Source organism: Leptonotus elevatus, chromosome 16, assembly GCF_054856555.1.
Source record: "Leptonotus elevatus isolate MCC_2025b chromosome 16, RoL_Lele_1.0, whole genome shotgun sequence".
Classification (NCBI taxonomy): domain Eukaryota; kingdom Metazoa; phylum Chordata; class Actinopteri; order Syngnathiformes; family Syngnathidae; genus Leptonotus; species Leptonotus elevatus.
In genome coordinates this window covers 10,669,715-10,687,583 of record NC_141254.1, presented here as the reverse complement: position 1 = coordinate 10,687,583, position 17,869 = coordinate 10,669,715, and the positions used below count along the sequence as shown (strand labels likewise).

The 17,869-nt window shown below is 38.4% G+C and overlaps 2 protein-coding genes across 3 annotated transcripts; one reads left to right on the top strand and one right to left on the bottom strand.

The window, feature by feature from the left end:
• Positions 1-915: 915 nt before the first annotated feature.
• Positions 916-4,550, bottom strand: LOC147160685 (aquaporin-11-like). The gene is made up of 3 exons (XM_086098843.1): positions 3,594-4,550; positions 2,374-2,490; positions 916-2,294 (listed from the first exon to the last, which is right to left on the bottom strand). The coding sequence occupies exons 1-3, from the start codon at positions 4,183-4,185 to the stop codon at positions 2,188-2,190; spliced, it is 816 nt and encodes a 271-aa protein (XP_085954969.1). The 5' UTR covers positions 4,186-4,550; the 3' UTR covers positions 916-2,187.
• Positions 4,551-5,796: 1,246 nt separating this feature from the next.
• On the top strand, positions 5,797-17,035 carry gdpd4b (glycerophosphodiester phosphodiesterase domain containing 4b). 2 transcript variants are annotated; one of them, XM_086098841.1, is made up of 15 exons: positions 5,797-5,893; positions 7,497-7,691; positions 7,774-7,877; positions 7,964-8,057; positions 9,235-9,294; positions 11,637-11,735; positions 11,825-11,918; positions 13,228-13,373; positions 13,491-13,573; positions 14,570-14,720; positions 14,879-15,103; positions 15,235-15,392; positions 15,466-15,613; positions 16,384-16,466; positions 16,537-17,035. In XM_086098841.1, exons 2-15 carry the CDS (start codon positions 7,566-7,568, stop codon positions 16,583-16,585), a joined length of 1,620 nt encoding a protein of 539 aa, XP_085954967.1. In that variant the 5' UTR covers positions 5,797-5,893; positions 7,497-7,565; the 3' UTR covers positions 16,586-17,035. The 2 variants fall into 2 exon arrangements, with proteins under 2 accessions (XP_085954967.1, XP_085954968.1); XM_086098842.1 differs by having other exon boundaries at positions 5,802-5,893; positions 7,531-7,691.
• Positions 17,036-17,869: the final 834 nt, after the last annotated feature.

The following is a 17,869-nucleotide window of genomic DNA, read 5'->3' as shown; positions in this document are numbered from 1 at the left end:
TGAATTTTTAAGTCAGCAATTTTTATTCTTATTTTCTTTCAGTGCAGGAATGTATTTCTTTTTATTAAGCTTTTTTTTTTTTTAAATGCATTTACAGTATACTTTTTTTGTTAAAAATAAATAAATAAAATAAATTAAGTTATTAGAATAATTTTTTAAGCATAAAAAAACGCTTTTACAGTTTACTTAAAAATACATATATTTAAATTCTAAGTTATTAAATAACTCGTACTGTTGATGTCCAATGAAAATGAAAAGCACTCATTTCGAAAATGTTCCCAAAATTCTTACACTTTGATGACTTTTTTTATCTGCTAAATAATTTGCAAAAAATAAAGAAAAAAGCAAGTCCATGCTTTCTTTATTTTTTATTTATTTTCTCAAAAAGAGCTCAGTATTGTTCATTCGGTAATGTCATCATCATTGTTTTGTTTTTTTTGCATGTGGGTGAGTATGTGTATGTGCGTGCGTGCGTGCGTGCGAGTGAAAGTCCATGCTTTCTATTGCTGTCGACTAGGGGTTAAGAACGTGTCATCGGAATTTGCCAAGCATCTCACTTGTGTTTTTGCACGCTAAGCTAAACTATTAGCCTAGCACGAACAGTGGCTCACAGCATTCATGCACGATTGTTTTGACATACAAAACATAATTAGAAACATTTTAAAACCATTACAGATTTTTGTGAAGCTCTGAGTCCAAAGTCGTTAACGTGTTAAATGTCGAGGACAGCACGGAGGTGTAAAGGTCGCGTTGTGTAACCACGTTAGATGCTGTGTAGGCAGATGACATTTGACTACCTTTTCCTTTCTGTCCTACAGAACACACAAAAACATCTATTTTGTCACTGGAGAAATTGAGATCTTTGGGGACAGAGTATATTATATCAATAAATGAAGAGGCGGCGGCAGAATAGGGTGGTAAAGAATGAAATGATCATGATGTAAACATTTTAATTATGAATTAAGCATTTTCCAGAGTAAAACATTTAATCATAAACTCACTTTGCACACAAACGAGGACAAGCCAACTGGAAAAAAAAACCGTTTTGGCATGTCAATCAGTGGGAAAACAAAAAAATTAAAAGTAATTGATTAAAAAAAAATACTCATGCAAAACTAAGCAATTAGTGGCAAAGGCTCATCGGGTGCTTACTAGATTTCGGGGCAAAATTTCTCATCTCAGAGTCACTAGTAGGCAAAAGACTTCTGACTTCAAGTAGCTAAATGACACTTTCACATTAATCTTCTGACACATTTTGAAATGAAAAGAAAAATCTTGTTGACCATAAGATTCTGAGTGAGTCAAAACGAAGAAATCCTCATTTTGACTGAAACTGAATGCCAATCCAAAATGTTAGCAAGTCAAAAGTTAGATTTACAAAGTAGTACAACATTTGTTTCCACTACTGTGGCTCACCTTTTGCGGGGTAAAAAACAGTATTACAAGAAGAGGTATACAAATTGACAAGAAAAATAAATAATAATAAACATTTTAACAGCAAGATTCCAAATATGCACAGAAGTCAGAAAACCACAAGCTAAATTCAGTCCCATAAATTAATTTTCACAAAAAAATTCATGTCGTTCACGTTAAGCATTTGTGTGAACGTTGGATTTTCACAAAATTGCCAACTTTGGCATCAAAACGAGTTTCCACTTTAGTACAGAAAACTAAAGCTTGATTTTCAAAACGTTCCTCATTCCAAGTTAATCTCAATTTTAAACAGAATGCGAGTCGTGAACAACAAAAATATTTCATTTTAATCAAAACATCTCAAATTTAAATTGTTTTTAATTATTGCAATCTACATAAATGTCATTAACATGTTTGATTGCAAATGAGAGAAAACTCAACATTTTAACCAGACCAGAAAGTACCTCAAATTCAGGAAAGTACGATAAACCACTATTTTCTTTTCCAACTATTGTGACGTCAAAAGTACATTTTGTGAATGTTTTCCTTTCTCCTTGTGTAAATAAAACAGTTTAGTTCCAATACAGCTAACTTCGTAGCTAACGTTTTTGCAGCTAAAGCGCTATTAGAAGGTTAGCACAACTACTATCGCTCATTTGACCCCACTACAACAATGACAACACAACTGTTATCCTCCCAAGTAGCTCGAAGTACACAGTCGTGTATTTGAACGCGCTAGTCAAACCTGTCGTACGACAAAGTGCTAACATTTGCCTAGTGCGATTTGTGCTTGTGGGCAACGTTGACGCCTCGGCCCGCCGTCTTTGTCCCCGAGAGGAACGGCAGAATCTTTTCGAAGAACAGGACGCAGCTGGCGACGCCTGAGGACGACAACACAACTGCTAAGTAGCAAAACAGCAAAACTCATCAACAAACAAATGAGCTGTTAGCTTAGCATACCCAAGGCGGGTCCCAGCCAGTAAATGAAGCAGTACTCCAGGTAGGTGTGGCCGCTACAGGGGAAGTTGATGGAGAAGGCCAGGACCGGGTTAAACACGGCCCCAGAAATGCTTCCACCTCAAAACAAAAAAACAAGGAGCTTGTTATTAATGCACTGCAAAAAAAAAAAACTGGTTTTAAAATACACATCATTTATGAAATGAAGATGATATTATTTCAACAAAATTATCTTAGCCCAACACAAGAAAATTGGACTTGGCAAGATTCCTTAAAATGTCAACATAGCTCGCCTAAGAAAGATGGCAAAAATAAATAAAAATGCTCATAGAAAATAAAATATTACATAAAAAACAATAACTTGGCATGTTAATTTCACCTTTATTTGCCCATTTATTTATTGCAGTGTAGACATTAAATCTGAACATTTTTACCTGTTGCCAAGTTTGTCATCTTTTTATTCCACAAGAGATTTAACGACCTTATAAAATTTGCAGTAAAAAAAAAATCATTTTACTTTGCAACAATATTGTATTAGACAAAAAAATAACTTTTGGTTTTGTTTTGAAAAGCAAAGACGAAAGCTTGAAAAGAAAGCAACACGTTTGTTTTTAGGTTTCAAAATGTGTCGCCTGCGTAAAAGTGAAACTACATGAAATCACCTTGGGGAATTTCACCCGAAAGAAACAATGAGTAAGTGCTCAAGTGAGTCAGTGCAAATGAATGCTCCAATCAATTAAATCGAATTAAAAACAAGCAGGGGAAAGAACAACCTCCCAAACTTCACGTGTATATTAGTAAATTTCAGGAGTTTCATTTCATTAGCCTTTTAGGGCCAAGTCATATTTAAATATTTTTGAAAAACGATTTAATTGTTAAAGATGACTTTAACAATTGTGTTATTAGGCATCGACTTTAGACAAAGGTAGTGCAGATCTGCCATCTTGCACCTTCAAGGGGCAATTGCAATTTTTTTTTTTTTTTAAGGAAATCAAATACTTGAGGATTTTCGCTATTCACAAAAAGCGAAATATTCTATAGAAGCCACAAGATGCTGCCAAAGTACTTTTTTCTACGGCCCAAACAAAGCTCTTCAACACAGCGCCACAAATTAATTATTTACAAAACATGTCGAAAGGCAAATTAAGGATTTTTGTCCCGTGTTTAAACTCTCAAAATGGTATAAATTTCTCACCGCTGCGCGTGACGTCACCAGCACTCACCTGCGTATACCAGCGCAGTAATTAGCGCAGCAAAGACGTGGACGCGCAATTTGTCGTCCACCTTGTGGATGTGAAGCGCCGCCGCCTGGATGACGAAAGCGCAGCCGAGCTCCACGGCGGCGGCCTCCAGCATGGTGCCGCCGAGCGGGTCGAAACACCTGAAGCCGAAGCGCCGGTGGCGAACGTGGTGTTCCGCAAGCCCCAGCGACCACGCGGAGGCGGCGGCGTAGCGCGCCACCAACGCGGCGCCGAACTGGCCGGCGACCAACGCTGAGGCCGCGCCGACTCGGTAGGTCCCCCGGCAAGCGCGTTCCGCAACGCCGCACGGATTACACGAAGCGCCGCGGAAGGAGAGCAAGTGCGCGACCGTGACGACGTAGCCCAGCGTCAGGCCGTACGCCGGCTCCAGCCGCGCCGAGTCCGCCAGCAACTTGAGCTCGTGTGTGCAGCAGCAAAGCTGGAAGGTGGACGCCGCCTCCAGCGCCAGAACTCCGGCGACTCCGCTCAGGTAGCGGGCGGCTGCGCGGCGGACCAGCTCGCTGAGGAGAACCGCGGCGGCCAGCGCCGCCACGGAGACCCACACGTCGTTCATCCCTGTCGACTGTGGTCAACTCATCGGTTAGTTTGTAAAGTTTTGCACAACCACGGCCCCCTCCTCCACATGGCAAACTTAAGTCCCGCCACGGTACTTTCTAAGTGACGGGAAGTAAGAGGCAAAGACTTTCAAAATAAAAGATAGTTGGCTACTTTAATTAGAGTGGACCCCCGCCTGCTCGCGGTTTGGCACCCGCTGATTCACACACGTTTTTCCTGAAACATGCTTACTACTAGCGACTTATCTAAATTAATACTCCCCCTCCCCGTGTGTGTGCCAACTGCACTTGTTCTTTTTAAGTGAAATTAATAAAGAAAGGTGAAAAAAAAGAACCCTACTAACAGAGATGTCAAATCCAAGTCCAGTAAAAACTTTGCCCCAGTTTGGCTGTCGCCACAAATGCTTCTATAGGCATGAAAATTAACTGAAATTTTCCAAGCTTTGGCAGGGTTTTTACTTTCTTCACTTGGATTTGACACCTCTGATTGTACTAAAAAATTAAAATACTACTGAACTATACTTGGGTTGTTGTTCTTCTGCATACCACTAGAGGGAGCCTGAGTACCACTAGTAGTCACACTTGTAAGTGACTGGTTCAAACTATAAATGTACCATGGAACTATGATCCCAAAACACTTGAATAGCATTTCAAATGCTTAAAACACGGCTAGATTTCTGGAAACATAACTGCCTTCCGCTGTGGAAGTTGGTCAACTATTCATCTTCAGGATTTCAGACAAACGTTACGACATTAAAATGGACAAAAACACAGAGTGAAGAAAGATTTTTTTTGTAAACGCTGAAAGGAAGTTGTGTTATTTGTTGTGCAATACTTGAAACTTGATCACCTTTTTTTTTTCCAAGTGTGGTTGAGACAAGCAAAATGCATACTTGGAATACTCCTACAGGAATACGTGTCTACGTGATTACTAGCTTGAGGCTAACCACAATCTCAATTTATCATTCAGGTGTGTCATCCACTTGAATAGATAAAACACCTTTTCTCAAATAGGCACTTATTCGCCACATTTTTACACATTACAGTACCTTTACTATGACTGATAGCAACCGTGGATACCCGTCGATGAAGCTGACATGAAGGAGGCAGTGAAGATATCTCCTTCCGTGAATGGATGTCCTCAGCTTCCTGAAATAATCCCCCCCCCCCCCAAAAAAAAGTGTTTGTGAAGGGACCAAATATAATGCTGTTTTAGTGACCATTATTATTACTTTCCTATGACTGATAGCACTCGCACTCGGTTAGTATCTGTAAAGCTGATGTATTGTTTAAACAGGTAGGATGAGCAAGAGGTTGTAAATTGTGTCCTGTTTATTACGTGTGTTATAACGCTTGTTCTATTAGCAATACTTCACTATGACTGATACCACCCAAATCGCATAGACGGCGTCTATTAAGTTAAGGTTTATGGTGGAATGATTAGAAAGAAGGAAATTTAATTTTATGTCTCACCTTGAAAAGATTCATTTGTCATGCTGTATAATCGTATTTGGTATTAACTTTCAAAAATAAAAAAATTACTTTTATAGTGAAACCTTTGACCAAGTAGCCGACGAAGCTTTTTCGACTTCCGGTATTGTGTTACCTCCGTGAGCTTGACGCAGCATCGTCTGCTGGACTTGTCCGCTAACCAAATTAGAGGATCCGACCGATCGGCTGCAAAAAGTGGCGACGACCGCCTAAAAGGTAGGAACACGTCCTCAATCATGTCCACTTCCTAATAAACTGCGCCTTTAGGGTCATTTTCTACCTCGCCTAGTCAGCAAACCTCGCACTTAAAAAGTTTGTTATTTTAAAAAGAATGGCAACTCTGCGTTAAACTAACAAGCGTTCGAGGGCAACAGATTAAAATATGTATTCACAAGCATTGTGAATTTATTTCGGCTTAGACATAATAGAACAATGAAAAGTAGAACGGAGGTTGGCTCGACAAGTCGAAACATTTCATTTGACGACCAATATGCTTATGGGCGTCCGCTTCAGTGATGCGTTAAAATGACGGACATTTGGATGGAATTTGGTGACTTAAGCAGCGACAATGATTACATTTGACAACATTTGACACACTTCATGCGGCTATAAAGTATCCATTATGTTCCACCCCATGTGACAACTCTTATCTGAACTATGACGTCAGTTTCAACTTTCACATCTGCTATAAAACGTTTTTGCACTGCACAGACTATTTAGATAAGAGGAACCTTACAGGTATTTGAGTACTTGTATGTCCTTTTTTTATTTAATGTGCATTCAGGGATGCAGTCCACTAACTTGATCGCACCAGCACTGATGCGAAGTTGTCCTAAAAGCCTTTTACGTATGTATGACGTTCAAATTGACAGTGACTCAACGTAACATTCGGTAAATATTTTACTCTGCAGCAAGCAGTGGCCGACAAAACGGTTGTTATTATTATATGTAATTCTATAAAAAACAATCAAGGCTTTGCTTTTATGTGAGTATTATTTTGTTTAAATCCCAGGAGCCCCCTCTTATATTGTTTTGTCTCAAAATTATTCACATATCGAAGATTTTCACAAATATATTTGCAATTTACATGTTTTTCTAAACGCTGCGCGTTCAGTAATCATGACTAATTCTAAATATTGAATTGTGCTTGTGAAATACTGAATGTAGGTTTGTGTATAAGCCAATCAAACGCCATTCCGCTTTCAAGATGTGGACAGGCCGCCATTCCCTCCTCCTTCCACTAGGGGGCAGTGTTGCTCTCCCCGTCGAACAAAACAAGTCATCGCCTGTTTTTTGTTGAAAAATTGGAAATGGAAAAACGATCTCCTATTATGTGTTTATTTGACACAAGTCGGGAAACAAAATACGACAAATTTAAAAAAGTTTCCCAAGTGTCTTGGTGGAATGTATGTCGCACGCCTTTGTCAAAAATATCTGATAGGATTAAGAGTTTGAGACTTTTACAGCATATTTCTTGCTCTGGTGAAATTTCTCAAAAACTTCTGGGCCAACAAGCCGATGCTGATCCTGATATTTGGCATCATAAAATTCCGCTAATCAATTAAATGGCCGATTATTATTTTTTCAAATTATATTTAAAAAAATATGAATTACAGGCAGCCCATTTGACTGTTTTACAATACTTTGTCCTTCAATATTTGTCGGCTAATTTTTGCCCATTTTTCCAATATCTTCATTATTGTTTTATGTCGCAATGTGTTCATTGTTCAAACAATAAGGGCAAAAAAATCAGCCAATTGCAGATTTTATAAAAGTGCTGATATCAGCCGTCAGTTTTACATCCTACGTCCCTTTTCAGGTTTTTGTCCCATTTTAACCATTTTTTGATCAAGATGGCCGCCACGGGGTCAGCGAGTTCCTGAGGCCGATGGCGTCTGTGTCGCGCGTCGAGCGGCGGCGACCTTTGACCTCATGTCTGCTGGGCCTGTACAGTTGCCGGTGGCGACGGCGGCAGGGGAGCCCGGTGCGGCCCGGTGACTGCTGCTGCAGCAAGGTCAGCGGACCGCCGGCGCACTTGCATACGTCGGCTTTACCAGCCCGCCAACGTGTACTTCCTGTTTCCTGTTTGTGTGCAGTGGGAAGGCGCCAGCTTCGCCGCGTTGACGGCGGCCTTCTGCCTCACTCTGCTCTTCCTCTACTTCTGGACGCAAGCAAAGAATGACTACAATAACTTTGATTGGTAGTGCAAATGGCAGCTTCCTGCATGCATGCGGTCTACTTCCTGTTGGCGGAGACGAAGTGCGTGTGTGTGTGTGTAATTGGTAGGTTTACCTATGGCAACTTGGGCTTCTGGTGGGCGTGGTCGCTGGTGCTGCTGGTCATCGCTGCCGTCTTATTCTCCTACATGGCGGCGCTTATGGTGAGATGATGACGTTGCAAAATAGATTTTTGAGGCTGGTGCAAATTCTGATATTTGGCAGAATAAAATACCCACAACTGAGTAATCATCTGATTAATTGAAAATATACATCATGACTTATTTCTATGCTATTTCTATTCAACTTTTTTTTATATGCATGCTGGTATGGAAGCTCCCACTCAAGTCGATGCTCATCCTCTTGCCCCACCCTTTGCACACCCCTGGTGCGTAATCTGAATTCGAAACCCTAACTCAAGTTTAAAACCCTACTTTGAAACCTTAGCCATATTTCAAACTCCAATTTTAATGTTTGAAAAGCTACGTTGTAACCCTAACCCTAGTTTAAAACCCAACTTTAAAACACAAACCTGAGTTTTAAACGCTAATTTGAAACCCCAACCCTATTTTGAAACCTTAATTTAAAACCTCACACCGAGTTGTAAACCCCAATTTGAAACCCTAGCCATAGTTTGACACTCCAATTTTAAACTTTAACTTGAGTTTGAAACCCTATTTTGTAAACCTAATCCTAGTTTGAGACCTAGCCCTAGTTTAAAACCCTACTTTAAGACACCAACCCAAGATCAAAAGTCTAATTTGAAACCCCCAATTTAAAACCCTACTTTAAAACACAAACCAGAGTTTTAAACGCTAATTTGAAACCTCACACTGAGTTGTAAAGCCCAATTCGAAACTCTAGCCATAGTTTGAAACTCCAATTTTAAACTTTAACCTGAGTTTGAAACCCTAACCCTAGTTTAAAACCCTACTTTAAGACCCCAACCCAAGATTAAAAGTCTATTTTGAAACCTCAATTTAAAACCCTACTTTAAAAGGCAAACCTGGGTTATAAACCCTAATTTGAAACCTCAACCCTAATTTGAAACCTCAATTTGAAACCCCAATCCTAGTTTAAAACCCTAACTTGAGTTAAAATCCCTTTCTTAAAACCCTAACCCAAGTTTAAATTCTTAATTTTGAAGCCCCAACCCCAGTTTGAAACCCCAAATTGAAACCCTAATCCTAGTTTTGAAACCCAATAAGGGCGCTCCAAATTTGGATGACCCCGATGGATAGTCATATACTGTATTTAAATATTTAAGTCCATATAAGTGCGTAAAAAAACTCAAGCTAAAGGCTTGGAGAAAAACAATAACGTCTGGCGATGTCTTTGCAGCTGCTGTCCGTGTGTCTGCTGTCGCGGCGCCAACGACTTTCGTTACACTGGAGTCACAAGGTACACCGACAGCACGAAAGCGCTCACCTGGCAATCACGGCAGCGCGATAACACCAGATTGTAACATTTCGTTATCAGGCCACGTGACTGAGGACTTCAAAGTCCGCAAATTGTTTGACCGTTTTAAACTCAATCGCAGGCAATGTTCCATTTTTTTTTCTCATTGTTGTCTTGTTCCCGATATTATTTATTTATTTTTAGCTCCATGATTCACTACTTTTCAAATGTGTCATTCAAATGACTCAATTTTTTTTTTTGTATTTGTAATTTGTTAACATCGCCCACTTATCTTGCAAATGGCAAACAATAAACGCAGGATTGAATTGACAATGACCTCAATTTCAGTTACTTAAGTCAAAGTCAAGAAATTCTTTTTTTTGATGAGCAGGATTTTTTCATTTCCTTGTTTTTGTCACCCAAGTCTGAGGGGACCAGTTAGGACAAGGGGGTCAACGACCTTTTCAACTACCGAGTGAACGGGACCTGACCTTGTGACCTCACTTTCAAAACACTTCGAAAGACGCTTGTTTCACAGTTTGCCATTCTTGGAAGGAAACGAACGTCGGGGTTCGTTCGAGGTCGCAAATGTTAGCCAGATGTTCACTCACAGTTTAACAATGACATTTGGAGTCACTGTGACCGTTTGTCCCCTTAAGCGAACACTGATGAGAAACATTTGCTACTTGCATAACATTGACTCACTCTTAAAAAACAACAAAATCAAGACGAAAAAAAACAGACTCACCCGAACGTCCCATCACAGGCAAGCTCTTCTTCCAACATGGCCGCCCGACCCGGGGTCATCGGGGCTATATGATAACATGTTGCTGACCCCTGATAAAAGGACCTCTTATCTCTAATCTATGAAGTCTTATGACTTGCGGATGATGCGTGCAATCACTTTCATTCTTATGTGACATCAGGAGAGAAAACACTTTTTTTTGTCAGAAAGAGCTGAAAATGATGACCTGGCTGAGATGGAACTCTTATCAGCTAACCAGAAAGTGAGGTTGAAACGAGACGCGCGATGGGTCCAGGCTTCCCAATCACGACCGGAGCAGAACTGGTTGACTTATTTTGACGTTTTAGGCAACACTCGGGCTGCATAGTGATGAGTAGATGAGAATATGTCGCTTCCATACAGACAGCGGTTGGACGACAACCACCGCAGTAAACATGAAAAGAAAACCTAATTGAGAAACTCATTAACTGCTATTGATAGTTATAATAATAGTTGATATGTAATCAAAGTTTAAAATACCTTTTATATCTTTAGAATCTTTTCAGATGCAATGTATTTGATTGTCTTTGAAGCAGGGAAATGTAATGAAAAATACTAGCCTATAATATAATAAAATAATAGTGCTGTGCAAGTCATTGAAATTGAATTCCAATTTCAATTATTACACTCCACAATAACAAAATCAGCATAATCGTAAAAAAAAAAAGATTAATGCAAATTTTGAGTTGTTTAAATATATACATTTGCACCTTTTTTTAAATTTTAAAATACCAATAACATTTAATACATTTTGTTTCATTCAAAAATAACTATTACTAACTAGCTACTTATTTTGTCTCATCATTAAAACATTTTTCTTGTTTTGTACCCAAAAATAAATGATCGTTTCGTTAAATGATCAATTATTACCAAACTAATTGTGATTAACTCATTCACTGCCATTGACGGCTATAGACGTAAAAAATTCAACCACTTCCACCTGTGTGTGTCTTCCCTTCCCCGTGTGTTGACCAATCAGTGCCCTTAGCCACTTGTCTCACCCAGGTGTGTCTTCTTGTGTCAATCAGTGTATTTAGGCCCCGCCCACACGAAAGCCAGTTTCAATGTATCCTCACAAGTTTGACATTGGACATTTTTGATTTTGTCTCTTGACACAGTTTTGCCTTTTGCTTGAATAAAATCATTATTTATTTTTTTGGTGACTTCATCCCGGTTTTGCGTTGCTTCTCTCCACTTGGGTCCACAACCCGCAACCCTGACAATATACTTGTCTTTGACACAGGGAAGTTTTAATAGAATTTTTATAAAATAAAATAAAAAAATGTGGTTGATGTATATCAAAATGTTTGAGCACCAAAAAGAGGATAAAGTTATGTGTGCTTTTTGTTGCCCAAATATTTGAATAATTCTGAGATATGAAAATATGGCTGCACCTCAATAATCATAATTAAATTGGTCTGTCTGACTGAAAACAGGATGGCTCATAATAGCCTGCCTAATAAAAAAAAAAAAAAAGTTCTGTTTTCATGCCTCACTTTGTAACGTCAATTATTCATGCCCGTCGCTTCGCTGTCCCTAATGTTATGTCCTCTTGGGTCAGATCGGCGTGATGCTGAGCTTGATGTTCGCCATCGCCGCCACGGCCGTCCTGTCTGACATGTGGGCCCTGGAATGGCTCACGGTGCGACTTTCCTTCCAGGTGACCCTTCGTCATCCGCCGCCGTCATGGTGCCATGATGTATTTAGTGCTCGTTTTTTAATTTTTTTTTAATCTGTTTGTGCCAACAGGTGACTGCGCCGTACCTTCATGTTGGCGCTGTGGCACTGATGACGGTGCTGGCTTGGCCGGTGGCGTTGCACTTTTTCAACATGATTAAGATAAGTAAGTTGTGGGCTCCAAATTGTTTGCTACATTTAGCTGAAGAAGCTTACAGTCAAACTAACAAAAAACAAACACAAATAGACCTAATGTTATTGAACACCACCACATAGCCTCTGCTACCTTTATGCTAACATACAGCGTAAAGTTTATAGAAACACGGGCTAACAGCACGTTACAAGGACAATGACCAATCTCAAAGCACGTCTGGAGGCTTACTACTTATGCTAGCTAGCAACTAGCTTCAGCTAGCTACTTAGTGCGGCTAAAGTTAACATATTAAAATCATCACCCCCATGGCCACGGATAAGCTACAAGACATGCTAATTGCTAAGCTAACCTAAGATTGACGCACCCCGAGCGCATTTAAGACTGGAATGAAATGAAATTTAAAAAAGTGTCTTTTTTGTCATGTAAACCAAATTTCACCTCTGCATTTGTCCCACTGTTCTGAGCAAGGGGCTGATTAACTCATTCACTGCCATTGACGGCTATAGACGTCATAAATTCACTTGAACTATTTCTATTAGTTTAACATTTTGTTCCCACTTTTGTTAACAAGAGTGTGAAAATCTAGATGGTTTTTTTTTACGTTTAGAGCAGATATAAAATTTTTGATTAACCGTGAGTTAACTAGTGAAGTCATGTGATTAATTACAATTATTATAATAATTGCCTGACGTCCCTAATTTTTAAAAATACTTTATTTTTTAAATAAATAAATAAACTAATTGTAATTATTTATTTATTTATTTTTAATCTTTTATTTTTAAGAAACTATTATTAAAAATTAGGGGCATCAGGCGATTACAATTTTGAATCGTAATAAATCACATGACTTCACGGTTAATAACACATTTTATATCTGTTCTAATACAATAAAAACATTCTTGGTTTTCTTAATCTTGTTAACAAAAGTGGGAAAAATGTTAAGCTAATAGAAATAGCTCAAATGAATTTTTTTACGTCTATAGCCGTCATTGGCAGTTAATTTAAGTGCCTGGGTAAAATGTAAATATAAACTAAAATATTGTCATACTTTTATTGTTTAATATAATAAAACCCTTGCTTCAGGTCAACCTGCAAAAAAATAAAAAAATAAAATAAATAAATAATCCACTAGCAGCACAACGTGGACTGAATCATTAAGGATAAATTTTTAATTATTGTATGGTTTTGTAAAGTATAAAAATTGCAAATGTTCTGATTTTACAATAGATAAAAAAAACAAAACGTTTTTTTGTTGAATTCAAGTTAATTTTGAACACGTCATGACTGCATAAAAGACATTTTATGTGTGTGTACTTGACAGTAAAGCGTTACTTGATTTTGGTGGTGTATCTGAGCGTCCTGCTGGCCCTCTACTTGATACCTCTCGGTATGTATTCACCATGTATCAGAGAGCGCAACACCCTGGGCCCTCCGCCGGCGCTCTTCGGCCACAGAGGAGCCCCCATGGTGAGCGTGGACCTCGCTAATTGGATGTGTAAATTTAACAAAGGCACGGCAGGCCATTGGTTTGTAGTTTGAGCAACACTGATATCTTTGAATATGTATTCTATTCTTCGCGCTCAGATGGCTCCGGAAAACACACTGATGGCTTTCGAGAAGGCGGTGGAGGCAGGATGTGAATGCCTGGAGACGGACGTCACCATCAGGTCAGTTTGTGACTCTAATGAGTTTGATGGGAAAAATACAGCTTGTTTTTTTATGTGAAAAATAATGGCAAAAAAAAAACAACTTTACTGAATTTACAGATAATGAACATAAGGCCTTTTTTTGTGTATTGTCAGTATTCTACTGCCCCCTGTGGCCATGGCATGTACATCAGCAACAGCACAATGTCAATGGGGATTGAAGTATAAAATCATGAAGTCAAAACGGATTAATTATGTTAACTCATTCACTGCCATTGCTGGCTATAGACGTCAAAAATTAATTTGAACTATTTCTATTAGTTCCCCCACTTTTGTTAACAAGAGCATGAAAACCTAGAACAAATGTTTATTGTACATTTAGAACAGATTTGTGATTGTGAGTTAACTCGTGAAGTCATGCGATTAATTATGATAAAAAAATGTAATCGCCTGGCGCCTCTAATTTTTAATAATCTTAAAAAAAAAAAAGATTTGTAAAAAATTAAACAAAAATGTTATTTTATTTTTTAAAGAAAAGATTATTAAAAATTAGGGGCATCAGGCGATTAAAATTTGTAATCGTAATTAATCGCATGACGATTAATCACAAATTTTTATATCTGTTCTAAATGTACAAAAATATATATTTCTAGGTTTTCATGCTCTTGTTAACAAAAATGGAAAAAAAAAGTTAAACTAATAGAAATAGTTACAATGAATTTTTTAAAGTCTATAGCTGTCAATGGCAGTGAATGAGTTAATATGTTTTTTTGTTTTTTTTTAGGGTACATCAAAAACAATACATTTCTATCAACTGTTGTTTATGCAGTCAGGCCAAAGCCATGACTAATAGAAAAAAGTACTTTGCCGCCATCTTCTGGCATCAAGGCCAAATAAAAATTTTCGGGAGGCGTCAAGTTACCTGCAGATTTTCGCTTTTTGTGGCAGGGCTTGATCCCAATCCACTTTACAGGTTAATCCAAACGCACTTTCGTTTTGTGTTTATGTTCTTGTCAGTTATGACGGCGTTCCGTTCCTGATGCACGACCACACATTACAGCGGACCACCAATGTTGACGAGGTGTTTCCTAACCACGCCGACCGGGGGTCTGACATGTTCTCGTGGCTGGAACTGAGGAGACTCAACGCGGGCGCCTGGTTCCTTTCCGTGAGTCGACATAAAAAATTATAAAAAAAAGACAAATTTCAATGCATTTATATATTACATTTTTAACCCCCCAAAATTCTTGAAAATAAAATAAAATCAGCAAGTAAACTCGGAAAAGCTCATCGGTTTCTTCTGTTTGTTTTCTGGGCCCGAAACAGACGGACCCGTACGGCACGGTGAGCTCGCTAGCAGCGAAGGATCGCCGGCGGGCGGGCGAGCAGTCCGTTTGCACGCTTCTGGAATTCCTGGAGCTGGCGGCCCGCACTGACAAGCTGGTCATCTTTGACCTCTACAAACCCTCCAAGGGTCACCCGTACCGGAATAAGTGGATTGAACGTACGCTGGACGTCATCCTGCACGAGTCGTCTATTAAGCCCTCGCAGGTGACGCGCCCAAAACCCAACACCGTTCCAATACTTTTGGAGAGGACTGTACATATACACAAAATAATTTTAAAACCTCGATTTAATTTCACCTTTGAGGCTTTTTTTTTTTTTTGGTGTCCACTCACCAGGTGCTGTGGTTGCAATCTGAGCGTCGCAATTTCGTACAGGAACAGGAAGTTGATTTTCAGCAGACATCAGGTTCAGCGTACTCCATAATGGACCTCCAGAGCAACAACATTTCCAGGCTTAACCTGCACTACACTTCCATGTCGGTCCAGCTTATCAGGTGTGTACGTGCTGTGACACGTTGAATTATTATTATTTTTAAATCACTTTAAAAAAATGAATATTTTTTGCAGTCACTACGCCGCAGCAAACATCACCACCAACCTGTACGTGATCAGCGAGGCTTGGCTCTACTCGCTGGCCTGGTGCTCGGGGGCCCACTCGGTCACCACCAACGACCCGCATCGTCTTAAAGCCATGAAGAAACCCCTCTTCCTCATGGTCATTCAAACGCACTCATCTCACTTCACTTATGGGAACAAGGCTCACGAGATAAATACACGACATTTTTTTGACATGAGAAGCTGATCAGTAACCATAATACAAAATAATTACAAAAATACGTTAAATTAATTATGTATTAAAGGAGATCTTTATTTTTGGAACAAAATTAAACTATTATGTAAATTGGGGCAATTTTTTAATATATATTTTTAAATAACTATTTCAGCAAAGAGTGTTGAAGGGTTTTTATTTATTAATTTTTCACATTTGAGGGTGCAAAATATGAAACATTACACTAATAATGTAGGTTTTAAATAATTTGAACACTGCCCACTTACCACAAACAGTGTGTAAGGCATTGATTTATTTACTCAATTATATTAGATGCACCTCACTTAATATTCCAGAAATAGGGTCAAAACCCCCATCTTGTTTTTTTCTGCCAGTTTGAGAACAATAATAAACATCCCTGTTATCAATGTTCTGTAAAATGGTTAAACATTTTACAAAATCACACAGTGTTGGAGAAATGTATAAAAATGTTACATTTATGGAAACGCAGAAAGCCTTTAAATGGGATTTTTTTGGTCAATTCAGCTGAGGCATTCCATTTTTTCAATAATAAAAAAACGTAACCACGGTTCTTAAGTGAATGTGGCATTGAAAAATCTAATACAAAATCAATAAATGATCAAAAATAAAAATAAATTAAACACGATTGCTGAATATTTAAATTGTTTATTTACCTGACTACTGTGTATTTGTAGACTCCTGATGAATATATGATCATGTGGCTGGTCACTGACGTGCTGTCACTGATGCTGGTCATAACCGTCTTCACCTTTCACTGGTAAAATTGTTATTTGCAGCTTATTTAAAAAATATTTCTTGACCCGTTGTTGTGTTGTGTTTACTGAAAGGCACAGAGCGACAAGACTGGCGGACCTTGATCTCCACTCAGGATTTTAGGGCTGCATTCACACTGCAGCTCAATTGCGATTTTTTTTTTCTCACAAGAATCTGATTTTTTCATGCAGTGTGAACGGTACAATTCTGATTTTTTTTCACACCCGACCTGGGCCTCTTTCGTATGTGGATATAAATCGGATATGTATGCGATGCGTCTGGACTGTGAAAGCTCATCCGCACGCATCCGATTCATACGTCATCAAAAGCCTGATATGCGCTCTGTGAATATACAAAGCTGTTTTGAGTAACAGTGTTAACTTTTTATTTGTCTTTAATTTAATCACACTTGTACGGAAGCGTATTGCATTTACTTGAAAAAAAAAAAACAACTCCTGTTTTTCTAACAAATTTTTTGGGGGAGCTTTGTTTTTTGATAATTTTTGTAATTGTTTAAAAAAAAAATTGTTTTACTGAATATTTTTGGCTGAAAAAAAGTATTCAGAAAAACAGGAGGGAAAATTACTCAGAAAAACATTATTCAAAAACAGGCAATTTTTTTTTCCCAAAAACTGAAATTTTTATTTTTTTATTTTTTTTTATTTTACCTCTGAACTCCAAGTGACTTGTTGCAGACTCCCTAATAGCTGAAGCGGACACTTCCCCGCATACCTCCATATGCAATAAGATGGTCATGTTACTTACCGGCTCTCAATAGAGGAATGAATGTGTATACTGTATTGTGGTTTGTTCTCTAATCTCTGAGGGAAAACCCTTTTAAAAAAAAAATCAGAAAAACAGAAAAATAATTTTATAAAACAGAGAAAAATTACTCAGAAAAACAGAAAAAAAAAAGATTCAGAAAAACAGAGGAAAATATATATTTTTTAAAACAAAACAAAAAAATACTCAAAAAAACGGGACGGGGGGGGGGGGGGGTAATCAATAAAACAGAAAAAAATACAAATACTCCAAAAAACAAAGCTCCCCCAAAAAATGTGTAAAAAAAAAAACCAGGACTTTTTTTCTTTTAAGTGAATGCAATGCTTCCGTACATCACAGCCGTGTTGCGTTCACATTCCATAAAAAGATTATGATCTTTTTATGGAATGTGAACGCAACACGGCTTTAACAAAAAATCCGAATTGGGCATCGCGCCCTGCAGTGTGAACGTAGCCAAATTGTCACTGGAAGGAGACAAGTACATTCAGCTCAAATCAGGTCAGTCATTTTCTGCCATGCGATGTGTCTCCAGAATAAAACCAAATAAATAACATGATGTTGTATTAACGTTTGTACTGTTACAGAAATTGTGTGAATATTACAGAGCTGTGTGACATTTGGTCC